General features: G+C 53.5%; 1 protein-coding gene across 2 annotated transcripts; it reads left to right on the top strand.

Moving 5' to 3' along the window:
• Window positions 1–368: 368 nt before the first annotated feature.
• On the top strand, window positions 369–27792 carry DHX34 (DExH-box helicase 34). Of its 2 annotated transcripts, XM_019752640.3 has the most exons (17): window positions 371–470; window positions 2475–2668; window positions 3635–4637; window positions 7004–7315; window positions 9379–9633; window positions 10954–11056; window positions 11944–12161; window positions 14430–14604; window positions 16530–16723; window positions 17325–17669; window positions 17890–18063; window positions 18439–18556; window positions 19695–19801; window positions 22428–22724; window positions 23530–23706; window positions 23915–24053; window positions 24604–26792. In XM_019752640.3, exons 3-17 carry the CDS (start codon window positions 3930–3932, stop codon window positions 24735–24737), a joined length of 3456 nt encoding a protein of 1151 aa, XP_019608199.3. In that variant the 5' UTR covers window positions 371–470; window positions 2475–2668; window positions 3635–3929; the 3' UTR covers window positions 24738–26792. The 2 variants fall into 2 exon arrangements, with proteins under 2 accessions (XP_019608197.3, XP_019608199.3); XM_019752638.3 differs by lacking the exon at window positions 2475–2668 and having other exon boundaries at window positions 369–470; window positions 24604–27792.
• The last annotated feature ends 4 nt before the right edge of the window (window positions 27793–27796 follow it).

The following is a 27796-nucleotide window of genomic DNA, read 5'->3' as shown; positions in this document are numbered from 1 at the left end:
GGCCCCTGCCTTCAGGAAACTGGGACGTTGAATTGGACTATGTATTAGTGAATTGATAGGGTGAATTATACATTACTAGAATTATGCTGTAATAATTATGAATTATGATTAATAAACCTTGGGAGTGTTTTAATAGTATCTGGGCTCCAGCCACCTCCCTTGGGTTAATATTCCAGGGTGCAAGTGGCTGTTCAGGGGCTGGGTCACAGAGCAAGTCTTCGCCGCAGCACCTCCATCAATCCCTAGAGGGCGCGGTGTCACCCAAGGCTAAGGCCGAAAAGAGGCGGGGCCGGAGCGATCGCAGGAGCAGGCGCAGAGTGGGACTTGGGCGTTCGAAGCTGCCCATTGGCTTCTCTGTCTAAGGTGGGGCGGGGCCGAGCCGTGAAGATGGCGTGCGCAGGCGCAGGGAGAGCTTCGCGCCTGTGAGGAGCTGGAGACCGGAAGTTGAAGCTTTCGCGGCCGTTAATAAGGTGAGGGGGCGGGGCGGCTGCGTGTGTCTGTGGTTCCGCGGCTGGAGTTGGAGTGGGTCTGGGCTAGCTTGGGAGCGAGCTATGGGGTGGAGGGAGATCCCGAGATCAGGAAATGTATTGGAAGAGGCCGAGGGGCCGGGAAACGGACAGAGGTGGAGCCTGAGCGTTTCTGAGAGAAGCTGGGGGACAGAGAGGCCCGAGAAATGGAGGCACGAAAAGAAGCTGCGACAAACTGAGGGACCGAGAGACTAGGAGGTTGAGAGAGGAGCAAAGCCGAAAACTGGAGAGGTCGAGGGCAAGGAGCTGATGGGTTCCACCGAGAGAGGCTTACAGAGACTGAGAGAGAAATGTGATCGCACCGGGAACTTGGGAGATGGAGGGAAACGTGGAAAGATCAGAATGGAAGCTAGGGAACAAAAATAGACCGAAGAGGAGGACAGTGTAAATGGAGGAGCGAGAGATTGTATCGTGGGGAGAAACCAATAGATATGGAAAGGCGGAGACAATGAGATAGCGTGAGCCCGACAAAAGCTGACATGGGCGGATGGAGAGAAGGGATTGAGGGAAAGAGATTCGGAGAGAAAGCAGGAGATGAGAACGGGAGTGAGATGGGAAGTGGGAGATAAAGGCAGGCACGTGGACTAATCCTCAGTGTTTAAATGGAGGAATAAAGCCAGCCACTGGAGAATCACATTGAAAAATGGAGAAAGAGGAGTAAAGGAAGCCAGAATCCCGAGATTTGAATTCCTCAACTGCCATTTAAACTACTTACTTAACCTCTGTGGCTCAGTAAAATAGTGATAATAGCACCTTCTTAAGGTTGTGAGAAAAGTATATGTGTGTGTAGGTATGTATATGTGTGCGTCTAAGCAGATGAGTGACGTACAGTAGTACTCCATACAAGTGTAAGCACTAAGTAAATGGTAGCTATTGTTAAAGCTTCAAACAACTGTGAGACACAATTTTAAATAGAGAAATGGAGTGAGATGAAGAGAGTGATGGAGAGAGAACTGGAGAGAGACAAAAATGGAGAGGCAGAAAAAAAGATTGAGGCCGAAAATGAGAGGCAAATGGAGTATTGGAGAGCATCAAATGGAGAAAGACAGTTGGACTTACAGAAAAAAAATCAGACTGAAAAATAGAAACAGTGGGAGAATATCAGATAAATGAAGTGAGGTAGGACCAGACTAGGAACGGGAACAGAGATGCAGGTGGTGAGCAAGATGGACTGAAAACAACAAGACACTGAAACCGTAAGATGGAGAGAGCCAGAGAGGAGAGAAATAGGGACGCAAAGAAAACCTCTAAAAGCCACAAGTATAGGAAAATGAAACCAAGAGATAGAGACACAGTGATAGAGAACCTAATAGATCCAGAAAATCTAAAAGGTAGCTTAAATGAGGAGACCCTTGAGAGCCATGGGGATGCTGAGTTGGGCCCACGTGCCTGCATAGGCAGTTTAAAGTCTGAGAAGAATGCTCTTCATTTCATTCCGAGAACCACTGGTTCAGTATCACAGTAGCCCTTCAAGGCCCTTTCCTCTTACCTCCTTCCTAGAATAGGAATTCCCTCTGAAGCTGCTCTGGCATCACCTAGTCCTGGTGTTTAATAAGTGATGTGCACTCCCCAAGGCTCCTGCTTCTCTGCCAGTTCACAAATTCCTCCTCAGTTGAAACCTGTATCTGGCTCTAATAACTCTCAAGGTTGCCCTGAGTTCCCCCTGAGACCTCAGAGACCCAGTCTCTGAACTCCTCCAGGAAGTCCCTTGAGAGACTGAAGGCAGAGTAGGGGAAAGCATTGCTCATACCATTATGAAGGCGAATTGTGGCCCTTTGGGTGCAATTTCTTTCCAGGTTATGCCCCTGGCTCTTCTCACTGTTTTGCCTGTGTTAGTCATCATTGGGAGAAAGCACTGGACTTGAATACTAGTTATTTGGCTTCTCTGTACCAGGCTAGGTGATAACGTTGCCATGTTTTGTGATGGACACTGTCTGCATTTTATAGATGAAGAACACAGCCTCAAAGAAGTTAATTTGCCAGTGGTCACAGATCTAGTGAATGGTGAAGCCGAGGTTCAAACCCAGATCTGCCTGACACCAAAGCCTTTACCATGGAAGGCTCTGAACCCTTTTAAGATCATAAACCCCTTTAAGAATCTAAGTGATGGACTTCCCCTCCAGAAAATTGCACATATGAGGGTATGTATGCTCTTTATTAGGTAGGACTTAACGCAGCTGAGCGTCAGAAACCCAACTTTAAGCAAAAAGAGATTTTCTTATGTAGCTGGGAAGGGGTGCGTCGGAGGACACTAAGCCTCAAGCACTAGGTAATATTGCCAAGCTTCACCCCCTCCCTCATCCACTTCTTTCTTTCTTTCCTTTCAGTGGCTGAGTGGCCATCCTTGTGTATGCTTTACTGTGCCCACGTGCAGGCTTTTCTCTAGGATAAATATCTAGGAAAGACTATCATCTTCAGGAGCTACTACAACCAGCTCTGGGTTTATATCATCCTTGCCCAGCCACAGTAGATAAAGTGAGAGCTTTTCCCTCCTAGTAACCCAGTAAATCGAGGTAAAGGCCCTCATTGGCCCTCCTTTGGTCATGTGTCCACCCCTCAGACCAGTCACTGATTCAGAGGAGAGTAGGGTACCATGATTGGCTAGGCCGTTGTCACTTGCCCAGCCAATAGGGGCTCTCTGACTTAAAGGCCACCAGAACCGTGTGGAGTCCAGGAAGGGCTGCTCTCTGAAGGAAGGTGCCTAGTATTATCAGGAAAAGAAGGATGGAATGTGCCAGGCAGGCAAGAGCAATACATAGCATAATGCAACACTTGCAAAATTATGCACTTCGTTTCAAAGGGTTCCCAGGTGTCCTGAAGCTCAGCTGACCCCAGGTTAGGAACCCTTGGCTTACTCTTCATTATACCACACCTCTCTCGTGTTTTTGGTCAGCAAAGACTCACATAGCCCCCAGCGCTTCCTTTATCACAGCCCCAATCACTGGATTGTCAGTCTGATGACATGTCTGTCTCTTGCATGTGACCGTGACCATCTGTGGGATCTCAGGGTGATCTTATTCATGACTATCCCTTAGTCCATTGCTTCTGAAACAGTAGGCTTTCAGTAAATGTTTCTAAAGATGAATGAGTTTCTTCTCTCCCTCAAGCATTCAGGGCCTGAAAATCCAGGGTGAACTGTGTATATCCCAGAGATCACTGCAGGAGTTATGAAGTGCCCTGTGTGCCACCAGCTTGGCCCAGGCCCCTGACTACTTACTCTGCTGTCGCCTGTGGTGATCCTGTGCCATCCATGAGGAGGAAAATCAGCTCTTTGAAGAGAAAGTGGTTCCTTATTGCAATCACTGGTGTCTTACCGCAGGAGGTGGGGAATGGATGAGAATGTTTGGTCCAGGTGGTCAGAAGTGAGGCCAGTTTTGTGACAGTGCTGTGATTAAGTACAACATGCCTCCTCCTTCCAGAACAAGGGAGGTCAGGGATCACCGGGACCGCCACCGGGCGCCCGGTGAGGAGGAGGCCCCAGAGAAATGGGACTGGAATTGTTCAGAGACGCGGCGTCTCTTCGAGGATGCCTTCTTCCGTGATGAAGATTACATCCGCCAGGGTTCTGAGGAGTGCCAGAGGTTCTGGACCTTCTTTGAACGTTTACAGAGATTCCAGAATCTCAAGACCACCAGGAAGGAGGAGAAAGAACCTGGCCATCCCGAGCCCAGCATCCCAGCACTGGCCGACTTACCTCGAACTTACGACCCACGTTACCGCATCAACCTCTCTGTCCTTGGCCCTGACACTCGGGGCTCTCGGGCGCCGGGCAGGCACCTGCCGCGGGAGAGAGTGTCCGAGTTCCGCCAAGCCCTGTTGCACTACCTGGACTTTGGCCAGAAGCAGGCCTTTGGGCGGCTGGCCAAACTGCAGCGTGAGCGGGCGGCGCTTCCCATCGCCCAGTACGGGCACCGCATCCTGAAGACGCTGAAGGAGCACCAGGTGGTGGTGGTGGCGGGTGATACAGGCTGCGGCAAGTCCACTCAGGTGCCCCAGTACCTGTTGGCCGCAGGCTTCAGTCACGTGGCATGCACCCAGCCCCGGCGAATCGCCTGCATCTCACTGGCCAAGCGCGTCGGCTTTGAGAGCCTCAGTCAGTATGGCGCACAGGTGAGTGGGGACTAACAGGATTCTGGCTTTTCTCACGTGACCTTGAGCAATAATTTGCTTGCCCTTGACAATATTAATAAGTTACAAAAGCTCTTCTTACCCTTTGACCCAGTGGTGATTCTTCTAGAAATGTATCTACCGATTGGCCTCGGTATGGTCCAAAGGTAGAGGCACTAACAGTACCCGGTAAGGCATGCCTCGTTTTATTGCTCTTCACAGATGTCGCCGTTTTTGGCAAATTGAAAGCAAGACCCTCCACTAGCAAAAAAGATTATAATTCGCTTTATTGCAATACTTGCTTCATTGCAGTGGTCTGGAACCGAACCCGCGATATCTCTGAGGTCTGCCTGTATAGCACTTTAACAGTAAAAAAATTGGAAAAGTCCTAAAAATTCATCAATTTTGTTTTTCTAGGCAGCCATAAAAAAAGAATGAGGACACTTCCTTACTAATGGTTTCTAGGGTTCTAATCCTGGCTCTCCTATTTAAAAAATTTGTTATTTAAGTTAGAATACTCTTCAACACAGAAGAACGCACGTCATAAATACAGAGGGTGCAAAAGAAATGTATACACGTTTTAAGAAAGGAAAACTGTATTAAAATTGTAATACTCAATATATACCGATAACAAAAGATGAATACAAGTCATGTTTGAGTTCTGCAATTACAAGAGGTGCTCAAAGTGGTTCCCATCAGAGTCCAGACACTTCTGATTACGGCAAACTACTGCTTGAGCAATGCTGACCAAAGTGTCCACTTGTATACGTTTTTTTGGCACCTCTGGTATATAGCTCTGTGACTTTTCACAAGTTGAATATATTTGGGTAACTAGCACCCAGATAAAAAAATCAACCTTACCAGCACCCCAGAAATCCTCTTGTTTCCCCTTCTAGTTACTATCTTGAGGCCCTCAGGGTCATCACTATTCTTAGTGATAAATTATCACTTTTGTGCTAGATTATCACACCTGAGTGAATGATAGAATCTCAGATTATTTTTGCCTCTTTCTCTGTGTATAAATGGAATCAAAAAGTCAGTTCTCTTTTGGGCCAGGCCTCTGTTGCTCAATATTAGTTTTGTGAGATCACCTACTCTGTAGCCTATAGGCGTGCTCCGTGCATTCACAGTGCTGTGTGGTATTCCATTGTGAGGCACCGCATGTATCGGAATTTGGGGGATTTCCGGTTTTAGGCTCTTGTGAACGGTATTGCGCTAAACATTCTATAACATGCCTTTGGGTGTCTTTTGGTACATATTTTAGTTGAGTATATATCTGGGAGTGGGATTGCTGGGTCATCAGATCTGCATATATGTTTAGCTTTCGTAGATACTGCCAAACCATTTTGCAAAGCGGTCATACCCATTTACACACCTACCAGCGGTATGTTCCACGTCGTCACCAGCGCTTGCCATTATCAAACTTTTTCATTTTTGCTTTTCCAGTGGTGGTATCATTTTAATTTGCATTTCCCTGATGACTAAGGACGTTGAGCACCATTTCCCGTATTTATTGGCCATTTGGAGATCCTGTTTTTGAAATGTCTGCTCATGCCTTTTTTCCACTTGTCTTTGGCATTGTCTGTCTTTTCTTCTTGATTTATAGGTCTTTTTCAATTCTGGATAAGAGTCCTTTGTAGGATTTATGTATTGCAAATCTTGTCTCCTACTTTGTGAATTGCCTTTCATTTTCTGAATGGTGTCTTTTGATGATGGTATCTTTTCATTGAAATATAATCCAGTCTGTGATTTTCCTTTTATGCTTGCCACACTGGGTTCTGCTTAAGAAGTCTTTCCCCACTTTAAGGTTGTGAAGATGTTCCATGTATTTTTCTAAAAACTTTTACATTTAGAACTAGAACTCCTCTGCAGTCGCACGCGTGCACGTGTGATGTGAGGTACTTTTTAGCTGTGTTGCCTGGTTGACTGACGTCAGTTTCCCCATCTGTGAAGTGAGAATAAGAATCATTCTTACAGCCTGTGGTGGCTGTGGGAATGAAATGAGTTGATATATATGCTCATAAACCATTTAGAATAGTTGGTGGCGCATAGTGAGGACTCTAAGACAGGCTAATTATTAGTACTATTATTAATTAATGTCATTTACCAGGCTCTGTGCCAAATACTTTATGTGCATTAGCATGTATAATTCGCACAGCGTCTGGGAGAAAAAACAAATGTCTCCGAGGGATGGAACTGCTTGCCCAAAGTCAGCGACACTTGAGTAGCAGAAGTGGGATTCGAACCCAGTTCTGTTGGCCTCCAGAGTCTGATGTGGGGGCCTCTGCTCAGTTTTCAGTTTGGGCCAGGTGAGGGGCTGGTGTCCCGACCCAGGGTCCTCTCCTGACTACCCTCCTCCACGCACCCAGGTCGGCTACCAGATCCGCTTTGAGAGCACGCGTTCGGCAGCCACCAAGATTGTGTTCCTGACAGTGGGCTTGCTCTTGAGGCAAATCCAGCGAGAGCCCAGCCTGCCCCAGTACCAGGTCCTGATCGTGGATGAAGTGCACGAGCGGCACCTGCACAATGACTTCCTCCTGGGCATTCTCCGGAGCCTGCTGCCCCAGCGGCCTGACCTCAAGGTCATCCTCATGTCAGCCACCATCAACATCTCGCTCTTCTCCAGCTACTTCGGCAGTGCCCCTGTGGTGCAGGTGCCCGGGAGGCTGTTCCCCATCACGGTCAGTTCCCCCGCTTCCCGTGCTCTGCCTGGCCCTGGGCCAAATGCGGACGTGTCCCATCTCTGCTCTGGGGCTCTGTTTCCCATCCCTTCCATCAATAAGGATATTCTCTCTCTCTCTGTCTTTTTTAAAGCTGCTGTTTTCTGAGCATTTACAGTATGACGGGAAGAGTGCTAAGTGCTTATTAGAGGAGACCCCACAATGTAAAGGCTCAAATAACATAGAAGTTTATTTCTCTAACAGACCGGCTGGTCCAGGCTGATGGGCAGCTCAGTTCCACGTGGTCATTCGGGGACCTAGGCTCTTCCTTTCTCATTGCTCTGCCATCTCATTGGGCAGGGTTTCTCAAACTCAGCGTTGTTCACCTTTTGGGCTGGATAATTATTAGTTGTGGGGCTGTCCTGTGCGCTGGGGGATGTTTAGCAGTGTCCCTGGCTTCTACCACTAGCAGCCAATAACATTCCCCTCCCCCCTGCTGTGACAACCGAATCTTGCTCCAGATATTGCCCCGTGGGGGCAGCACCACGCCCGGAAAGGACCACTGTCCTGGGACATCATCCTGGGCTGTACAACCATAACTTGTAGGAAGAGGGGAGGAGCCACAGTTCAGGGAACGTCCAATTTGTTTTTAAGTTTGACATGACCTTTCAGTTGCTTCCATTCTCTCCGAGCCCCACCTGGCTACAAGGGAGGCTGGTGACATTGCTCTCTAGGTGACTGTGTGCCAGGGAAGAAAAGAGCAGACTTTCTGGGGACCACACCATTCGACATATCCGATCTCATCCCCTTCTCACAGCAGTACTGGGGGTGGGCCTGACTGCACCGTGTGTCATTACACATCCCTCCCCCCAGGTACGTCTATTGCTGAAGAAGCTGAAATCAAGAGACAGGCCTTTCAGGTGGGACAAAGGGAGTTTGGTATTCATCAGAAATCATGTTTTTTAGGTTCTCTTACAATTTGCTCTACCCAGACTAGGCAGAGATCCTTTTTAGCTTCCCAGCTCTTCAGTTTTCCCAGCAATTTGTATCCTGAACTTTCCCTCAGTTTCTTGACTTGCTTTCTCTGGCTTGCATATAGTTTTGTCCATAATATTGGTGATGATCACAGCTAATATTTATTGAGTGTATACTGTATGCTCCACAATTAACATACATGAGCTCATGTGCGTCCCTCTCCACGACCTCAGTAGTTCGGTGCCAGGAATTACAAGCCATGAGGGTAAAAGTGAAGCTCAGAGATGTGAAATCACTTGTTCACAGGACAACTCAGAAGTGGCAGAGCCAGGACTCGAGTCCTGCTCACAGACAGACAGACCCTGTGCCAGACATCTTCTGTTTGTCCTTACAGATCCGCATTTCCTTTTGCCCACCTTCCTGTCTGCCCCAGGAGGTGGACCTGTACGGATGGCACTAATGGACCCCCTTCCCTCTGGCTTCCAGGTGTTTCCACTGCACAGTGAGCCAAGGAGAGTCAGCTCCCTACCTCGAGGTCTCTAGTAGGCTGTGTCTCTCAACCGAAGTCACAGCTCCTTTCAACATGGCTCTCTTCACACAATGCTGTTCTTTATGGTTTTGATGCCCACCTTTCAAACACGAAAGAATGCACACATCCTGTGTATAGCGCAATTGATTTTCACAAATTAAATACCTGTATGCAGCCAGCACCCAGATTAAAAAACATCAAACCTTTCCAGCACCCGAGAAGCCTTCCAGTTACCTTAATACTTTGTCCTTTTTTAAAAAATAATTAATGTTTTTTTGTCTAGTTGTGGAGGGTGCAGCTCAGGTCCAAGCCCATTTGCCGTTTTCAGTCTGAGTTGCAGGAGGCGCAGCCCACCGTCCCATGTGGGAATCGAACCAGCAACCCTGCTATTGAGAGCTCACGCTCTAACCCACTGAGCCATCCAGCTGCCCCAATACTTTGTCACTTTGTTATCCTGTTTGAGTGTGCTGTCTGCCTGCCGCCTGAGTCATGTCTCCTCTGTCAGCCTGTGGCCTCCCAGCCCTGTTGCCCTGAGCTGGAATGACAGGGCGCGCTCCTGCCTGGGGCTGTCTCCTCACAGGTCGTGTACCAGCCGCAGGAGGCCGAGCCGACAACGTCCAAGTCGGAGAAGCTGGACCCGCGGCCCTTCCTCAGGGTGCTGGAGGCCATTGACACTAAGTACCCTCCCGAGGAGCGGGGTGACCTCCTCGTCTTCCTCAGCGGCATGGCCGAGATCAGCGCTGTGCTCGAGGCCGCCCAGACCTACGCCAGCCACACGCAGCGCTGGGTGGTGTTGCCACTGCACAGTGCCCTCTCTGTGGCCGACCAGGACAAGGTGTCACGTGCAGCCAGGCAGGGCGGGGAGGGAGCGGTCTAGCTGAGGGCCAGGGGAGGAGGTGGGGTCGGGGCGATGTGACCCCACAAATGCGGGCTGCACGGGGTGGGGAGTACGCCCGACTGAGCTTCCTGATGAGGGAGGAGGCCCTGGAGCTCAGCTTTGCAGGACTTTGAGCAGGATTTTGAGCAGGAGACAAGGGAGGAAGGCAGTTCAGGAAGCGGGCAGGGAGGCGTGTCCCACTGGTGTGTATGGAGCCCTTGCAGCAGCAGGTCTGAGCTCTGTACGGGGGACTCGTTGAGTCCTCACTGCAGCCCTGTCTGCCACGTCCTGCTGTCATCCACACTAAACAGATGCAGAAACCGAGCTAGGCACTTGTACAAAGCCATGTAAGTAGCAGAGCCAGTCTGTGGAACTTGGTAATTTGGCACCCAAGCCCATGCTCTTAACCAGAGGTTGGCAAACCTCTGGTTTTGTGGATGTAGTTTTAGGTTTTGTGGGCCATCTAGTCTCTGTCACAATGACTCAGCTCTACAGCAGGAAAGCCGCTGTAGACTGACCAGGTGAGGCTGTGTGCCATCACAGCTTGGTTGACAAAAACAGGTGGCAGGCTGGATTTGGCCTCCAGGCCAGAGTTGCTGACCCCACTCTTAGCCACTATGCTTGACTGTCTCTTTTGAGTCTGAGAGAAGGGCTTGTGCAAAGGGCCTGGGGTGAGAGAAAGACGGGGCAGCTGGGAAACGGCGTGCAGTGTGGCTGGGGTCTAGCTTGTGAAGGGGAAGTCCGGAGAGATGAGCCGGGAGAAGAATGCAGGGTTAGACCACAGAGGGCCTGGGGGACCCAGTGTGTGCCTGCGTTTGTCTGGAGCACATGGGGAGCCCTGGGAAGGTTCTGAGCGAGGTGAGGCCAGTGCCAGTTTGTGCTTTAGCAGCTCCCTCTGCTGCATGTGAAGATGGACTGGAAGGGATAAGTCGAGGCCAGAGACCAAGGAGGAAATTGGAGCAGGGTCCGGGTGGGAAAGCAGGGGCCTGGACCAGGGCAGGGGCGGTGAGTTTGGGGAGGATGGTATGAAATCGAGAAATGATCAAGATGGTGAGGTGTGGCTGGGGGCAGGGGGGAGGACCCAGGACAGCCCAGGTTTCTGGCCCAGGTGACATGGTGAAGGATGAGCCATTTCCGAGATGGAGACTGGAGGACGACAGCGTTCAGTGGAAGGCGCTGAGACCGTTTTAGACATATGGGTGTGAGGTGCTTGTGGGGCATCACAGGGGTCGGTAAGGGCCGAGTCAGTCTCTGACGTCACCCCCTCACTTTCCCCAGGTATTTGACGTGGCCCCCCCAGGAGTCCGGAAATGCATTCTCTCCACCAACATTGCCGAGACCTCTGTCACCATTGATGGGATCCGCTTTGTAGTAGATTCTGGTAAGGGCTGCTCCTCCAGCCACCCCAGGGACCTGGGGAGACGTGTGGGGTGTGGAGAGGTGCGGATACAGCAAGGGGACGCCCGGCCAGAGCAGGGAGCCGGCAGTTTAGGGCTGTGGAGCAGATGGGACAGGAGGGTTCCGTGTGCGGTTCTGTCTATTTTTGGGTATGTTTAAAATTCTCCATCATGAACAGACGGTACAGGGGGAGGGGAAACTGAGACACCAGGCAACGTCTCAGCTGGCAAATCTCTGCTCCCTCCCTGAGGCCCTGCTAACGGCAGTGCTTTGCCCCTGACTGCGAGATGCTGTGTTTGTGTTGCTGTTTACCGCCTGCCTCCCCTATTGAGCCCCACAAACTCAATAAATGTTAGCAGTCACCTTATAGTATTGAATCTGGGATGCCAGTGATGAGAAAACATTCCACAGTTTTATGTACCATGAAGAAAACTTTCACATGCTGTCTGTTAAACATGGACATGCCATTGATTCTTAAGGTACATCAGAGACAACACACTATGAAAACAGGTTGGTCTTAGAATTGATGAAATATGGTGTCTGTTCAGCCCTGTGAGACCAGAGACTTTGCTTTGTTTGCAGCTGTATCCTTAGTGCCGAGTACAGTGCCTGGCATAGTAGGTGCTTCATAATACTTGTCACATGACTGAACCAGTGAATAAGCAAAGCCTTGAGCAAATCAATGAAAGGATGTGTGAATGACATTCACAAAATGTCAGGGTTGGGCCCAGACTGACTGTCACTCAGTGTTAATGGAGTAAAGGAGTAAGTGAGGGTGTCAGTGAATGAAGGGCTGGGGAGGCGTGTGCAGGGCCGTGTGGCTGTTGCACACAGGTGCCCTTCCTCCCTGTTCCCCTCCTCCCCACCCAGGGAAGGTGAAGGAGATGAGCTACGACCCCCAGGCCAAACTGCAGCGGCTGCAGGAGTTCTGGATCAGTCAGGCCAGTGCTGAGCAGCGGAAGGGCCGGGCGGGCCGCACGGGCCCCGGCGTCTGCTTCCGCCTCTATGCCGAGTCCGACTACGATGCCTTCGCCCCCTATGCAGTCCCGGAGATCCGGAGGGTAGCCCTAGACGCACTGGTACTGCAGGTGAGGCCTGGGCAGGGAGGGGTGGGGATCCTGAGTGCTGGGGCATTTAGACAGGACCAATCCCGGTTCAGGGCAGGAAGGGCAGAGCTGGCCAGGCCACTACCAAATGTCGGATCCCACTCTCAGGGGATAGTTGTTTTCCAAATCCGCAGGGTCACAGGAACAACCTCGTGACTCAGTCATAGTGCTTTCAGCTGTAACAGAAAACCCGCCAAGAAGTGGCATTTAGAACCAGGGTTTCTGGATACATGTCATGGCTCATATCTCAGCAGTTAGTTTCTCTTAGATAGACCCATTCCCAGAACGGCCAACACAACAGAACTCTCATTCTCTGGTTGGCAGGCGTTTCCTTTATTCAGGGACCCAAACCCCTTCCCTCTTGTGGCTCCATCTTCCCCCCGGGGTCTGTTCATCATCTGTGCCGGCCAGCGAGGGGGAAGGAGCGTGGGAGATGGCTTTGCGGGCTCTGCGGGCCGGGTCCGCAGGGGTGTACTTCCCTTCCACCCACCCTGGCTGGAGCTCCTTCCAGGCCACACCTCGCTGCAGGGGTGGCTGGGAGTGTGTCTGCGCTCAGGACGAAGAGGGACGGGAAGGGTGGAGCGGTGGGTAGCTGCCACAGGCTCACAGGTGCATGAGTGGCGCAAACCAGCCCCTTCCTACGGGTGACACACTCTGATAATTTCTATTCGTTTGACTTCGTTTTTTAAAAATGCTGGTTGTGACCTACTTCATGGAGTTCCTGACCCACATAACCTGCTATTTGAAAAACACTGGCTTGAACAATAAGGAAAATGTACCGTTTCATATAATACGAAGCCTCGAGATAGAGAGGTCCTAGGCTTGGTTATCACCATGGATCAGTCATGTCATAAAGGACCTGGGCTTTTTCTATCTTCCCAACCTCAGTTTATCAGCAGCTCTCCTCATAATGATGAAGATAAAAAGTACTTACCTAGTGCTTGCTGTGGGCTAAAGCTCTGTATTAAGTGTTTTATGTATATAACTGTTTGATCCTCACAAAAACTCTATGGGGCAGGTCACCTTATCATTCCAATGTAAAGATGAGGAAACAGACGCACAGAGAGGTAAAATAACTTGATCCAGGTCACACAGCTGGCAAGTAGCAGAGCTGAGGCTCCGTCTGAGGCTGTCAGGCTCCAAGCCCACGTCATGAATGCCACCTGGCTCTGGCAGCCTTGGGCATCATCTCCTCCTTTATTATTCAGAGACAGGAGCAACAAGCTGCTCCTCATTGTGTGTCTTATTGAAAGGCCACGGGAACCTTTCCCGGAAGCCCCCTGGCTGATTTCCCAACCTATCTTGTCTGCAGAACTGGGTCATATGTGCCCACTCTGTGACCTGTAATTGTCCAGGGCTGTGGTGTCGCCAGACTGGATTGGAGTACTGATTCTTGGCCCCACACATACACTGGAATTACCTGGAGAGCTTCAAAAAAAATCTATGCCCTCTCTCCTGCCCAGAGCTTCTAATTTAAAGGTCTTTGGATGGGTATTGGGTGATCTCCCAGACAACATCAAGGTTTGGTGAGCAGGGAGGAAGGTGGAATGGCTGGTTGCCAAGTGGACAGCTAGAATGTCTGGTGGCCTCTAGATAAGGGCCACGCAAGCAGGTTACCTCGCTGGGAGACTTGGGCTGAGCACCCCCAGGCTGGCTCTCGGAGCCTTCCTCTGGCTCATGCAAGGCCCGGTGATGGGTACATGTTTCACTTCATTTTCCCTACCACCTGCTACCCCTCTGGCCTCTGAATTAATGGGAATTCTTTAGTCGAAAGTGAGAGAAACCCAGCTCAAACTCTTGTAAGCAGAAAAGGGGATTTTATGCATTTGTGTATCCATAATGGGAGTGGGAGGGAGGTCAAGCTTAGGAAAAATTAAGGATTTCTCCATCTGCAGTGGATGGGCTAATCTCCAGGCAATGGAAAAATAACCACAGCAGTTTTGGGCTTCCATCTTGGGTCCTCACAACCAGAGAGGATGCTGGAACTTTTCTCTGCCACCTCCAGTTTCCCAAGTCAGGGAAGGATTCTGATTGGCCCAGGTCAGGTCATGTGCCCGTTCCATGGTCACGGTCTGGTAAAAGAGGTGCTGGGCAGACAGAGAGACAGACGCTGGCCCTTCTCCCCTGCCTCTGTACTATGGCCGTGACAGGAGTTTTAAAGTGTCACCAGTTTGTGATCTCTCAGCCTTCTCACTGCTCCGCAGTGGCTTATGTGTCCCCCATTCTCAGGGAGTTTGGTTCTCATTCCAGATGAAGAGCATGAGTGTGGGAGACCCCCGAACCTTCCCTTTCATTGAGCCCCCACCACCTGCCAGCCTAGAAACAGCCATCCTTTACCTCCGGGACCAGGGGGCCCTGGACAGCTCAGAGGCCCTCACCCCCATTGGGTCACTGCTGGCCCAGCTGCCTGTGGACGTCGTGATTGGTGAGGGATGCCCCCTTGGGGTAATCACACGGGGCACTGGGTGGGTGGAGGGCACTGCTTGCTCTCCAAGTGACTCATGGGCTGGCCTGATCCTTCTCTGGGCCCTGTTCATTTATTCACAGGTCCTCGGTGCCAGGCACTGTTCTAGGTGCCAGGGATACAACAGTAAACAAACAGGCACCACTTTGCCCAATCTGTCCCCAGTTCCGCCCTGGCACGCATCTTGTGTTTCAGTCAAGGATTTCAAAACCTCTTCCTCTTACTGCGTCGTCCCTGTCACTTCTAAGGAACATGCTGACCCAGGCGTGTTCGACTTGCCTAATTCTCCTGACTCAAGAAGTTCTATCAGAAATCTACAGCTCACAGAATAGTCCCAGTGCAGCGCAATCACTCGCGGTACCATTTCCTAAGCACGTTGTGCAATAGAACCTTCTGCCTGTGTTAATATCATTCAAGTCCCCATCATTGCAGTAAACTGGAGCTTTGGTGTGGACAGGAGGTGGAGACCGCCACCTCTGAGGGTCTCCATGGCTGTGAAGTGGTTATTTCTGTTTGTTTTTGAAGGAAACAGGGCTAGAGCAAGGAAGATCAGGTTTGAGAAGAAAAAGAACATTCCGTGGGCATTTGTTGTATGCCAGTGAAAAGCTTTATGGACCTTATGTCATTTCATTCTCATATAGTGAGGGTAGGACCTCCACATACCCCTGTTGTACAGATGAGGAAACAGGCCCAGCTGCAGGGTGGGGGTGGAGAGCTATGCCCAAGGGCATGGAACAAGCGAGTGCCAGCGCCTGGGTTTGGTCTGGTGGCTGGTAAGTGTGTCAGGCACGTCATCTCTTGTGGGACAGGAATGAGTGACACTCACTTTCCAAATGAGGAAAGTGAGGCTCAGAGAAAGGATGTCACTCACTGTCCCCGGGTCATCTGGCGGGCAGAGCCGGGAGGTACTCCCCAGGCAGGCTGACACCGTCCGTCCCTGTGCCCTGCAGGGACAGATGAGTCAGGGACGGGTGAGTCAGTGCTGGGCGGTTCTGGGCCCCGATGACTCAGTCACCCGCCAATCGGGCACCCTGAGCCCTTCCCAGCGTGAAACAGCTCATCCTCACAGCAGGTGGACGCTGCCCTTACCGCCTTCATAGATGGGGAAACAGGCACAGAGGGTGGGGGGACTTGCCCGAGGTGATGGAGCTAAGGGGTCCAGAGACAGACTTGTTGTCCTGCCTCCTGCCTTCATCTTACGAGGCTAGATGTGTAACAGGAACTTTCCGGAAAAGCTGTTGTGGGGACACGTGAGGTTAGGCCGCTGACTGTGGGACAGGCTGGAAGGGCCTGAACTTCGGGAACTGGTGCTGCACCACGTGGTCCTACTGTTCCTGCTGTTTTCTTCCTTCTCTCTGCGTCCGTCCTGTTCTCCCTTCTTTCCCCTGCTCCTTCCCCCCCTTCCCCTCGCCCCCTCCTCTCCATCTTCCTCTGCCTCCACCTTAAACAGAGATGGCAGGAAGAGTCATCCTGAGATAGGCACAAAATTCAGTGCTTGCCGTGTGCCAGGCAGCCAAGTACAGACCCCATGGACGTCATGGTCTAGGGGGGGAGAGAGGCACGACCTTGGCAGGTTAACGTGAGTGCCAGGAAGAAGAAAGCCAGGAAGGCGGGGAGGGGGTCCTGGGGGAGCTGGTTGTAAAGAGAAAAGCAGGGCACGTGGTGGCATTGCTGACAGGAGCAGCCAGCACTTACCAGTGCCCACCACATGCCCGAGGAGGCAGGGACTGTGCTTGTTTCCAAACTCCAGATGGGGAAACTGAGGCTTTGCCCAAGGTCACATGACCAGAAAGCACTGCATGTGGCTTGGAGTCTGGCTCTCAAGGCCCTCTGTGGCGGAGATGGAGGGAGAAGGGCGGGCAAGCTCAGCTTGGTGCCCCCCCCAGGGAAGATGCTCATCCTGGGCTCCATGTTCCACCTGGCGGAGCCCGTGCTCACCGTGGCCGCCGCCCTCAGCGTCCAGTCACCCTTCACCCGCAGCGCCCAGAACAACCTGGAGTGTGCAGCAGCTCGGCGGCCCCTGGAGAGTGACCAGGGTGACCCCTTCACGCTCTTCAATGTCTTCAATACCTGGGTGCAGGTGAGGCCGGTGGCAGGGCCCCCCACTCCTGTCTGGCTGGAAGACCTCGTTTCCACCATTCATGGGACCAACATGTGCAGACACCCAGGCGTGAGGGGGAGCCTGGGGTTTCTAAAGAACCGATTGAAACCAGTGCCATCTGGAGAAAGCCCGGACTCCTAGGGTGGCATCTGTACATCCAACACGTTCCCTGAGCCCCTAGCTCGGGCCTGGCCCTGCACTGGGCAGAGCTGGGGCCCCAGTGGTGATCAAAACCACCTGCCCTGTGCTCCTGGGGCTCCCAGTCCGGTGCAGGAGACCCGTCCCTAGACAGTGACCCCCCCAGAACGGGCTGTGATGGGGAATCCAAAGGGCTGAGAGAGCCCGGAGGGGGCTCTGACCGAGTGTGGTCCGGGAGGGCTTCCTGTCGGGGGAGCAGTGGGGCTGAGACCTGAAGAAGGAAGAAAGCAGGTGACGCAGGGCTGACAGGTCGCCCCCTGCCTTGCATCCTCCCCGTGGCTGGTGTTCGGCCTGTGGGGGGGGGTAGCGGGGGTGGTGTGTTAGCCCCACCCCTCCCCCCGCTGGCAGGATTCTGACACCTGGTGTCTGTCCCTCCACCCAGGTGAAATCTGAACGGAGCAGAAACTCACGCAAGTGGTGCCGCCGCCGGGGTATAGAGGAGCATCGTCTGTACGAGATGGCCAACCTGCGGCGCCAGTTCAAGGAGCTGCTGGAGGACCATGGGCTGCTGGCTGGGGCCCAGGCCCCAAAGCCGGGGGACAGCTACAGTCGGCTGCAGCAGCGCCGGGAGCGCCGGGCCCTGTACCAGCTGAAGCGCCAGCACGAGGAGGGCGGGGGGCGCAGGCGCAAGGTGCTGTGTCTGCAGGAGGACCAGGATGGCTGCTCCAGCGATGAGGACCGGGGTGGCACAGCCTCCCGGGGGGCTGGCGACAATGTGGACATCCAGGTGGGGCGCCATGCGGCTGATGCTTAGGGGGCAGGGCTGGAGTTCACCAGAGTGGGGACATGGCCTGCCCTGGGGGTTTGAGGGGACACAGCCCTGCCTCACCTCGAGAGACAGGATTCCGTGGGTGGACAGGACCTGGCCCCAGAGTCTACAGAACCCCTTGGGTCCACGTATGCTAGTACAAGTCTCTAGGGACCCCACCTTCCCCTGTTCCCACCAGGATGTGAAGTTTAAGCTGCGGCACAACCTGGAGCAGCTGCAGGCGGCCGCCAGCTCGGCCCAGGCCCTGACCCGGGGCCAGATGGCCCTGCTCAAGCTCGTGCTGGGCCGGGGCCTCTACCCGCAGCTCGCCATCCCGGACCTGTTCAACAGCGGCCGCAAGGACTCGGACCAGGTGGGCCTGCTTCCTGCCCCCATTGCCTGTGTGTGGTCATTCCACACAGCTTCCGGCGCCTGCTCTGTGCTGGGGACGTGACTATGACCCATCCATGGGGTTCATGGTCCAGTGAGGAGACAGACCTGTTCCCTGACAGATGAGCCAGCGTGGCTGGGGCTGGGATGGGGGTGGAGCCCAGAGGCTGGGGGAGCACAGGGGCACCTGACCAGCCTGGGCGGGGTCAGACAGGCTTCCCACTGGGGGGGACTTCTGAGCTGAGAAATGCGTGGAGGAGGGAACCTGGCCAAGAGGGTGGAGGAAAAGCGTTCCGAGCAGTGGGGAGAGCAGGTCTGAGGGCCTCTGTCACATGGCGCCTGCCTTTGGCCTCTCCAGATTTTCCACACCCAGGCCAAGCAGGGTACCGTGCTGCACCCCACCTGCGTCTTCGCCAGCAGCCCCGAGGTGCTGCACACACAGGAGCAGGAAGCCAGGGGCGGCGAAGGGAGCCGAGGTACAGTGAGCCCAAGTGGGGAGAGAACGCCCTCCCCGTCTGAAGTTACCCCTTCGTTCCTCCCCACACTCTGCCTTGTCTGGGGCTGCTGCGGGGGGACCTGCAGGAGGGGAGCCAGCCCTGGCTGAGTGGCCTTGGCGACTTGTCCACGCTGAGCCTCGCCCTCCCATGGTTGGCAGACCTGACCCAGCACTGGCCACACCCAGCGACTGGGATTTTAGCCTGTGAGGAGACATGTCCTGTGGGCTCTGGGGGCCCCTGACGGCCCTGCCCAGGGGCCTGTGCCAGCCCCATGGGGCTGGAAGGCAGCGTTCAGGCAGTGCGTCCAGCTTCCCTTCTAGTCAAATCCAGGCCATAAAAGCCACCTCAGCTGAGCAGCTGCTCATAGGCCAGGTGGGGTGCCAGCCAGGGGTCCCCCTCCAAAGATGCAGGCCTGTGTGCTCCCAGGGGGCCTTTGCCCCTGCAACCTGACGGCTAGTTGTGTGCTGTGTCTGAGCTCTGAACACAGCTCCTCTTTCTGCTTGTAAACAAAGGCGCATACTGTGTTGAAATGGGAAATACTGACTCAAAAAGATAAGGTTTATAATTTTCAACGTCAAAAATAGAATATGAAACTTCTAATCTTTAACTGCTGTAAATTCCTAGTCAGTTTACCCTCTTTGTATTATGTTGTTTTTCTCCTTTATTTTTTAATTTTGAAAGTTTCTATACATCATCTAAGTCGAGAGTGTGACAAACCCTCACCCAGCTTCTGTGGCCATCAGCATTTTGCCATCTCTGTTTCTTCTGTCCCCTTACTGTCTTTTCCTTTTTGCCGGAGCATTTTAAAGCAGATCGCAGGTATCATGTCATCTAGTAATAATAATAATAACAGCAATAATAGGGACTAGCATTCCCGCAATACTGTTACCACTCCTAATAAGTTAACAATATTTCTTAACATTACCAAATAGCTAGAGTCATATTCATTATGACAAAGTATTTACAACTAAGTCACAGACCTTTTATGTGTGAGCATATACGGGTGGGTAAATGGCCCAGGTGGGACAGGCGGCCCCCGGGGCACCGTTGGGTGCAGAGGGTATGAGTCAGAGACGAGTGCGCGGGGTGGGCCTGAACTGTCCTCTGACCCTTTCAGACGACAAGGACAAGATGAGCAGCAGGCACCAGCTCCTCGCCTTCGTCTCCCTGCTGGAGACCAACAAACCGTACCTGGTGAACTGCGTCCGCATCCCGGCTCTCCAGGTGTGATAACCGTCCCCAGGGCAGGACGCATGGGGTGGCCCCCGGGCTGGCTGCGCACTGTTGATTGGCTGCTCTTCTCAGTCTGCTATTCATTCAGCAGTTCCTTGCTGAGTGCCTGCCATGTGCCGGGAATGCTGCAGCTCCCTGCTCTCGTGGAGCTGACATCTAGCAGGGGAGGATGGACAATAGCAGTAAACCCAGGACAGCACTAGATGAGATGTTAGAGGGTGATAAGTGATGGGAAGAAGAAAAAGACTAGGACAGGTGGGTTGAGGGTGAAGGTGGGGACAGGTTCTAGTACGAAATAAGCAATCTGGGTGGCCCTTATTGAGAAAATGTGATGGAGCAAAGACCTGAAGGAAGGGAGGGAGGAGCCATAGGGATCCCTGGGGGAAGAGTGTCCTAGGCAGAGGGAGCAGCAAGTGCAAAGGCCCTGAGGCACACACATGTCTGGTGTGCACAAAGAACAGCTGGAACAGTCGGTGAGGGGGAGAGTGGCTGGAGATGAGGTCGGAGAGAGGAGGTCAGAGAGGCAGGTGAGACTGGAGCCCCCCCACACACACACACTCCCAGAAAGGTTCAGAGCAGAGCTGGGACAACATCTGAGGTGGGGTGGAAGCAGGGAGCCCAGCAAGGAGGTGACTGCGGTGTCAGGTGGAAGAGGATGGTGGCTGGACCTCGGTGGAGGCCGAGGACACGCTCAGATTGCAGATATACTTGTAAACGTGCCTGCAGCCAGGAAGTGTAGTCCTGACGGCAGTAGCTGCCACACCCTGCGTGCTCGCTGCGTGCCGCCCTACCGTTCTAGGCCTGGCCGTGATCTCACTGCAGAGGAAAATGGGCTGGGTGGGGTGAGGGGACATGTCACTGGCCTAAGCCAGACAGTGAGCAAGTGGCCAAGCCAGAGCGCCAGGGCCACACGCCGCACCTAATGCCTGTCCTGCTCATCAGATGGGTGCCCCCATTACCAGGACCCCTTCACTTTGACCCCCAGGAAGGTGGAGGGAAGAGAAATCCTTCAGGCTCCTCGAGCCTCAGATTTTGCTGACCCCGTGAAAGCTAGCTCTCATCTGCTCAGTTCCATATTCATTCATATATTGAGCACCGACCTCGTGCCAGGCACTGATTACTGTTCTAGGTGCTAGGGATGCAGTCGTGATCAGAAGTGACAAAACTCCCTGCATTTGTGGGGCTCACACATGAGTGGGGGAGGCAGATGATAAGCAGAAACTCAAATAAATATCAAGGATCACGCCAGGTGCTCTTGCAGTATCAGAAAGAAGGAACAGAGCGCGTTCGGGACAAAGCACTGCCGTTAGCAGGGCCTCGGAGGCAGCAGAGATTTGCCAGCTGCGATGCTGCCTGGTGTCTCGGTCTCCCTTCCCCCTGCACCGTTTGTTCATGATGGAGAATTTTAAACATACACAAAAGGAGACAGAATCACTTGCAGAACCCCCTGTTCCATCACCCAGCCCCTAAACCATTGACGCGTGGCCAGTCCCGCCCCGTCCACTCCCCCCACCCCGTGCCATGGAATGTTCCCCAATAGAGCATGACGGTTTTCAAACAGAAAAATCGAAAGAAGTGTATGGTGAGCACCCAGCCCCTGGCTGCCAAGGTCCTCCCAGTGGCGTTGCTCTGTTGCTTGATCCCATGTCTGTCCCTCTGTCCACTCACCACGCATTGCGGTAGGTGGGTTTTTAAAACTTTCTTGATGTGTTTAAAGTTGTTGACATCAGTGCCCTTCACTCACACACATCAGCACACGTCCAATTAACTAGAGTTCGGTATTTATGTATTTGAGGATAAAATGTATAGAGTGACATGTACAATGGTAGGGACACCATTCGATGAGTGGTGACAAGGCATACACGTGTGTAACCACAGCCTGTAAAGACTGGACTCTCCCACAGCCGTCTGCCCCCAACACCGGTAATGACCACCCTGCCTTCTTAGGACGTCCTCTGAAGTCTTCGTTAGTCTGTCTCTCCAAGTAGAATGTCAGCTCCATGGAGGCAGGGACTTCATCTGTTCAGTTGTATCTCAGGCACCTGGAAGAGTGCCTGGCACAGAGTAGGCGTGCAGGAAATGGTTGTTGGGGTGGGTGGGTGGGTGGATACATTGGCTAGACAGGTAGATGGATAGACAGGTGGATGAGTGGGCCGATGGATGGATGGACAGGTGGATAGATGAGCAAGTAGATGAGTAGACAGCTGGGTGGATAGAGAGGTGGATGGGTGAGGGAACTGATGGGTACATTGGACGGACAGGTAGAGGGATGGCCAGGTGATAGATGAATCAGTGGATGGATGGATAGGTGGATGGATGAATGTGGGGGTGAGCAGGAGCCCAGCTGGGCGGGGGCCCTTCTAAGATGGCATCCTGAGGGGTGGCCAATTAGCTCAGTTGGTTAGAGCGCGGTGCTCTTAACAACCAGGTTGCCGGTTCGATCCCCACATGGGCCACTCTGAGCTGCACCCTCCACAACTAGATTGAAACAACTACTTGACTTGGAGCTGATGGGTCCCGGGAAAACACACTTAAATACAAGTTTAAAAAAAACAACTGAAAAAAGATGGCACCCTGCGCCTCACCCACTGCCTGTCTTCTGCCTCCTCTCTTCCAGTCCCTCCTGCTGTTCAGCCGGTCCCTGGACACCAATGGTGACTGCTGCCGCCTGGTGGCCGATGGCTGGCTGGAGCTCCAGCTTCCGGATAGTGAGAGTGCTGTCCGTCTCCTGGCGGCTTCCTTGCGGCTCCGTGCCCGCTGGGAACATGCCTTGAACCGGCAGCTGGCTCGTCAGGCCCGCCAGGGGCAGCAGCACCAAGAGGGGGAGGAGGAGGAAGAGGAAGAGGAGGCTCCCGTCCCCCGCAAGGAGGTGGAGGCCCTGAGCAGGGAGCTGCTGCAGTTCATGGCATCCAAGGTACCGCCGCCTGGGCGCCTGCGCCACCCTGGGCCTGCGGGGCACCTGCCACCGGGAGGAAGGCTCCAGAGGCCTGGATGCCAGCGCCCCTACTGTGCGCACATTCGGGGGTTTTCAAACCAGAGAGGTCGATGATAAACCCAAGATCCCACAGCTTGGGCTGGAGCCAGGGTTTGCCCCAGGAGCCTGGCTCCAGAGACTGTGCTGTGAAGCCCTGTAGCCCTTATTCCTCGGATGCATATTAATCACTGCATGCGTCGTGCAGGTTCCCCCTCATTAACAGTTAAGGGCATGCAGGGTGTGCGAGCAAAGCGGTAAGGTACCTACTCATGGAGGACAGTTGGAAAGGACTGGGCAGAGCAGATTTGAAACCAATCCCTCACCTCTTAGGTGGGGAGTTGAGAATTGATCCTGATTCTGCTGCATGTGGCAGGGGTGGGGGAGAGGGTGCCATCCAGGATGACTTCGTAGCGGAGCGGAGGGACCCAGTGAACCAGGGGAAGAGGAACAGGTTGTGTCGGGGAGGAGGAGCTAGGTGGTCCGACTTAAAGTCTACACTCAAGGTCTGGATGTGGTCCCACAGGTGGCAGAGCAGAGGGGCCTGGGGAAGGCAGTTGAGGTGGGAGGTGGGGCATCAGGGCATGTTTTAGGCAAAACTCAGGTCATGAGCGTCTGACACCTGTTATGATTAGCTTAAGCAGTTGGCCCTCGTAAGTGAAAAATCCAGGGTGGACTTCAGGCACAGTCAGATCCAGGTGCTCTGCTAGTGTCTCCCTGAGTCCATCTCCTGTCTCTCTTTCCTCAGGTTCTCTACAGCCTCCGGCGTCTCACGGGGCTGGAAGCCCAGAACCTCTATGTGGGACCCCAGACCATCACAACTGCCCCCAGTCTCCCTGGCCTCTTTGGCAATTCCACCCTGTCCCCCCACCCCACCAAAGGGGGCTACGCGGTCACTGACTTCCTCACCTACAACTGCCTCACTGTGAGCATGGACCCCACCTTGGCTCCTCACCCTCCTGCCCCTGAAGATGGGATTTTAGGGAGCTCCCCGCCAACCCCATTCCAACCTAGTCCAGGGGTGCAGTTTCCAAATGGGGCCTGACAGCCCCAGGGGCTCTGGGGAGGGTCCTAGCTGGCTGTAGTGGGGCGGGGATAGGGGCTTAAGCCCTGACACGGCCTGCCTGCCGCAGAGCGACACGGACCTGTACAGTGACTGTCTCCGCACCTTCTGGACCTGCCCCCACTGCGGCCTGCACATGCCGCTGACGCCCTTGGAGCGCATTGCCCATGAGAACACCTGCCCTGAGGCCCCGCAGGACGGCCCCCCGGGTAAGGATGCGGCTGTGGGGACTGGGGACCTGTGCCCCCCAGTTATCTGTCTGTCCCTGGTGGTTTCCTGTGCGTCTGGGCATTCACTGGACACATTGGGGATTGCCTGGCAGGTGCCACATACAGACTTGGTCACAGAAAGCTGGCACCCGGGTTGGGGTGGGCCTGGAGTGCCACCTCGTTCTCATTTCTGTCTGTCTCTCTTTGGTCTCTCTGGGGTTCGCCGCTGTGTTTCTTTTCTGTCTGTCTGTGGCTCTGTCCACCCTGCTGTTACCCAAGGGATTCTGCAGTGGGCAGACGCTGACCCAGTGCCCGCTGTCGTGCACAGCCCCCACCCCAGGGCCCTCTCAGGCTGTCGCTTTCAGTCTCTGGGACACAAAGTGAAGATTTGCCTGTGTGTGCACAGTGATCAAGGAAGGCTTCCCGGAGGAGGCAGAGCCAGATTCCCCAAAGGCTGGGAGAGCCTGAGCCCCTGAGGTGCCCGGAGTTTAGGTGGGGGTGAGAGCCTGCAGCGGAGCGCCCCCTCAGCCGTCCTTCCCCTCTCTCTTAGGGGCTGAGGAAGCCGCCCCCGAACCCCCGCAGAAGGCGTCGGCCCTGCAGAGGCCTTACCACTGCGAGGCCTGCCAGCAGGACTTTCTGTTCACGCCCACGGAGGTGCTGCGGCACCGGAGGCAGCACGTGTGAGCCCAGCGCAGGGACTGGCGCTCCCCCTGAGGCCCCGCCCCGAACTGTGGCCTGCCCCCCCCAAGTGGGGAGATGGTGTGAGGAAAGTGTCGCATACTGAGTCGGACCTTTCAGCTTGCTCCTGCCCACCCTGCAAGGAGCAGCTGCCCTGTCGGTCCCCACGGTCTCGCTCTCATGCCGTGTGATGGGGCCTGGGGTGGCTGTGGCCGAGCAGGGACTTCTGCTTTGGGGACAGGATCATGGCGCCTCCGGCTGCTGCTCTCACCTGTCTGTACAGGGCCTCTGCTTTCCCTTGAACGCGGGAGACCAGGCTCTGGCCCATCCACGCGTGTCACTTGGAGAGCTGGTGAGGAGGGTGGTGTCAGTGTTCACGTGGGACCACAGGCTGCCCTGCAGGACCCACCCCCAGCACGGTCACGGTGGCCGTTCCTGCTTCAGGGGCTGTTCTCAGGCCCTCACGACGGTCCGGCTATGCCGTCCCCCTCCCTGAAGTGCCTCCTTGCCGTGGTGGGGAAGAGGGGCACCCCTGCCATAGATGCCCCCTCCCTGGCCTCTCAGGCTTCCTCCCCTCCCTGCCCTGCCCTCACCTCCCTCCGCCTGCACTCCCCGTGAGCTCAGACAATCCTCGGCTTCAGGCTCACCATCCCATCTCTCCCCGCCCTTGGCTCTGCCCACTGCCCGCCGCCCCAGCGCCTGCGTCCAGCTGCCTTCTTGGCATCAATACGTGAAGCTTCATGGGCATCTCAGGCTTAACACAGCCGAGGCCGAATCGGGTTCCCTGGGATCGCCCCTTCCCAGTGAGTCAGTTTTTAGTCAGTGCTCATTCATTCAGCCGTTTACCATTCATGCATTCATCTTCTGTCTCTACCAACCAAGATGTTTGAGCTTTACTTTCGGGAGTTTGTATTCCCCCAAATCAGAGGCCTGTGCCCCAGCTCAGTAACAGCGCACCTCCATTTCCCATCAGGCCAAGGTCCTCCATGTCGCCTGGTCCCTCTCTCCCACCTGCTTGCACTCTTAGCCCATCCCATTGGCACCCCCTTCAATATGGATCCAGCATCTGACCGCTAGTCCCCTCCTGGCCTGGCCCCACCTGGGCTCCTGCCATCCCACACACGGACTGTTCTCCCAGCTGACCAAGGTCAAACCGGCTGGTGTAACTCTAGTCAGTCACATGTGCATGTGGAAATAGCATGTTTTGAGTTTTCAAAACACGGGACCATACCACCCATGGTTCTGCAACTTGCACATAGTAGAATTCGGAGATCTTGTGAGCCAGTGAGGCTGCGTGTTCTGTTGAGTGGCTGCAGAGTGCTCCATTACATGGCTGTGCCACACGCTTGTGTAACGGCTTGTGTGGAGAGACAGTGAAGCTGCTTCCAATCTTTGGCTCCTACAAACAGCTGGCACGGATATCCTTGTACACATGTAATTCCCAGATGCATGGGTGTCTGTAGGATAAATACTTGGAGGTGGAATTGCTGGTCCAAGGGAAGGTGCGTTTTACAGGTCATTTGATCCATTGTCCCAGTGTCCTGCCATACAGGCTGTACCAACCTACATTAGTTTTATTTCCCCTGATTGCCAGTGAGCCCGAGCATCTTTGCATTATCCTGGCCCATTTGTATTTCCTCTTCTGTGCTGGCTCCAATCTTTTGACTATGTTTTTCCTAGGCTTTTTGTCATTTTTTTAACTGGTTCACAGTAGCTCTTTATATATTTTGCATCTTAAGCTTCGTCATAGATGTAACAAACATTTCTCCCAGTCTGCTGCTTATCCTTTGGCTTTGTTCATGGTTACTTTACTCAAAACTTTTCCATTTTGGGGTTGTCAGATCTCTGTCCCTTTTCTGTTGTGGCCCCCAAAAATGCCTTCCCCAACTCAGAGTATTAAAAATCGAGAAATAAATGGGTGAAGGGACAGGCTAACCTCAGAGCTTCCCCGCCCCTGTCCAGCCAATCTCAGAACATTATGACTTGTCAGGACACTGTTCTTGCTTTTCTTCCTTTTTCCATGTTAAAACAAAATAAAATGAATGTCCTACAGGCAAGAAACAGTTATTTATATTTGTGTTGGGGGGCGGGGGGCTGAAAATGAAAGCTACCCAGTGTCTGTCAAAAAGCCTTAAACATGTCCATTATGTCCATCCTGGGGAGTGAGTTTGAAGGAACCTGCTGGAAGAAGGGAGGAAACAAACTCTTAATGCCCCGAGATGGCCATCAGCGCATCTGTCCAAATTGAAGAAACCCAGGGGTCATAGCCCCTCAGGAGTGAACTCTATGGCCCTTAACAGTATCAGGCGTTCTTACTACCCACTCCTTACCTGGGGAGATAAGTGTGTTCCGGTATGTGTGCAAAAACTCCAGGTGGGGCTGGGCTTTGCCATTCTCACAACTGCATGGAATAAACCTGGAGACGTCATTTTGCATCCATCAGATTGGCCCAGGTTAAGAAGATTGATGATGCCTCCTGCTGGTGAGTGTGGGGGAAATGGGCACTTGTATCCACCTTGAAGGGAGTTGGTCCTTCTCTGGAAGATCGATTTAGCAGGATCTTTAAACATGCAAATTGTGCACGTCTTCATTCCAGGCTTTTATTAGATTGGTGCAAAAGTAATTGCGGTTTAAAAGGTTAAAAATAGGGGCCGGCCCGGTGGCTCAGGCGGTTAGAGCTCCGTGCTCCTAACTCCGAAGGCTGCTGGTTCAATTCCCACATGGGCCAGTGGGCTCAACCACAAGATTGCCAGTTCAATTCCTCGACTCCCGCAAGGGATGGTGGGCAGCGCCCTCTGCAACTAAAATTGAACACGGCACCTTGAGCTGAGCTGCCGCTGAGCTCCCGGCTGTCTCAGTTGGTTGGAGCGTGTCCTCTCAACCACAAGGTTGCCTGTTCGACTCCTGCAAGGGATGGTGGGCTGTGCCCCCTGCAACTAGCAACGGCAACTGGACCTGGAGCTGAGCTGCGCCCTCCACAACTAAGATTGAAAGGACAACAACTTGACTTGGAGAAAAGTCCTGGAAGTGCACACTTCCCCAATAAAATCTTTTTTTTTTTTTTT

The sequence above is a fragment of the Rhinolophus sinicus genome, chromosome 8 (assembly GCF_057876585.1).
Source record: "Rhinolophus sinicus isolate RSI-liver-muscle chromosome 8, RSI-T2T, whole genome shotgun sequence".
NCBI classification, from domain to species: domain Eukaryota; kingdom Metazoa; phylum Chordata; class Mammalia; order Chiroptera; family Rhinolophidae; genus Rhinolophus; species Rhinolophus sinicus.
The sequence above is the reverse complement of the archived record's forward strand: the minus strand, read 5'-3'. Positions and strand labels throughout refer to the sequence as shown.

Excerpts from the sequence above, each read along its gene's own strand:
- DHX34 (XM_019752638.3), top strand. The coding sequence starts at position 3,930 with ATGCCTCCTCCTTCCAGAACAAGGGAGGTCAGGGATCACCGGGACCGC. Across the intron at positions 9,634-10,953 it reads CTGTGGCCGACCAGGACAAG|GTATTTGACGTGGCCCCCCC; the intron begins GTGTCACGTGCA and ends CACTTTCCCCAG. Across the intron at positions 14,605-16,529 it reads GCCTGTGGACGTCGTGATTG|GGAAGATGCTCATCCTGGGC; the intron begins GTGAGGGATGCC and ends TGCCCCCCCCAG.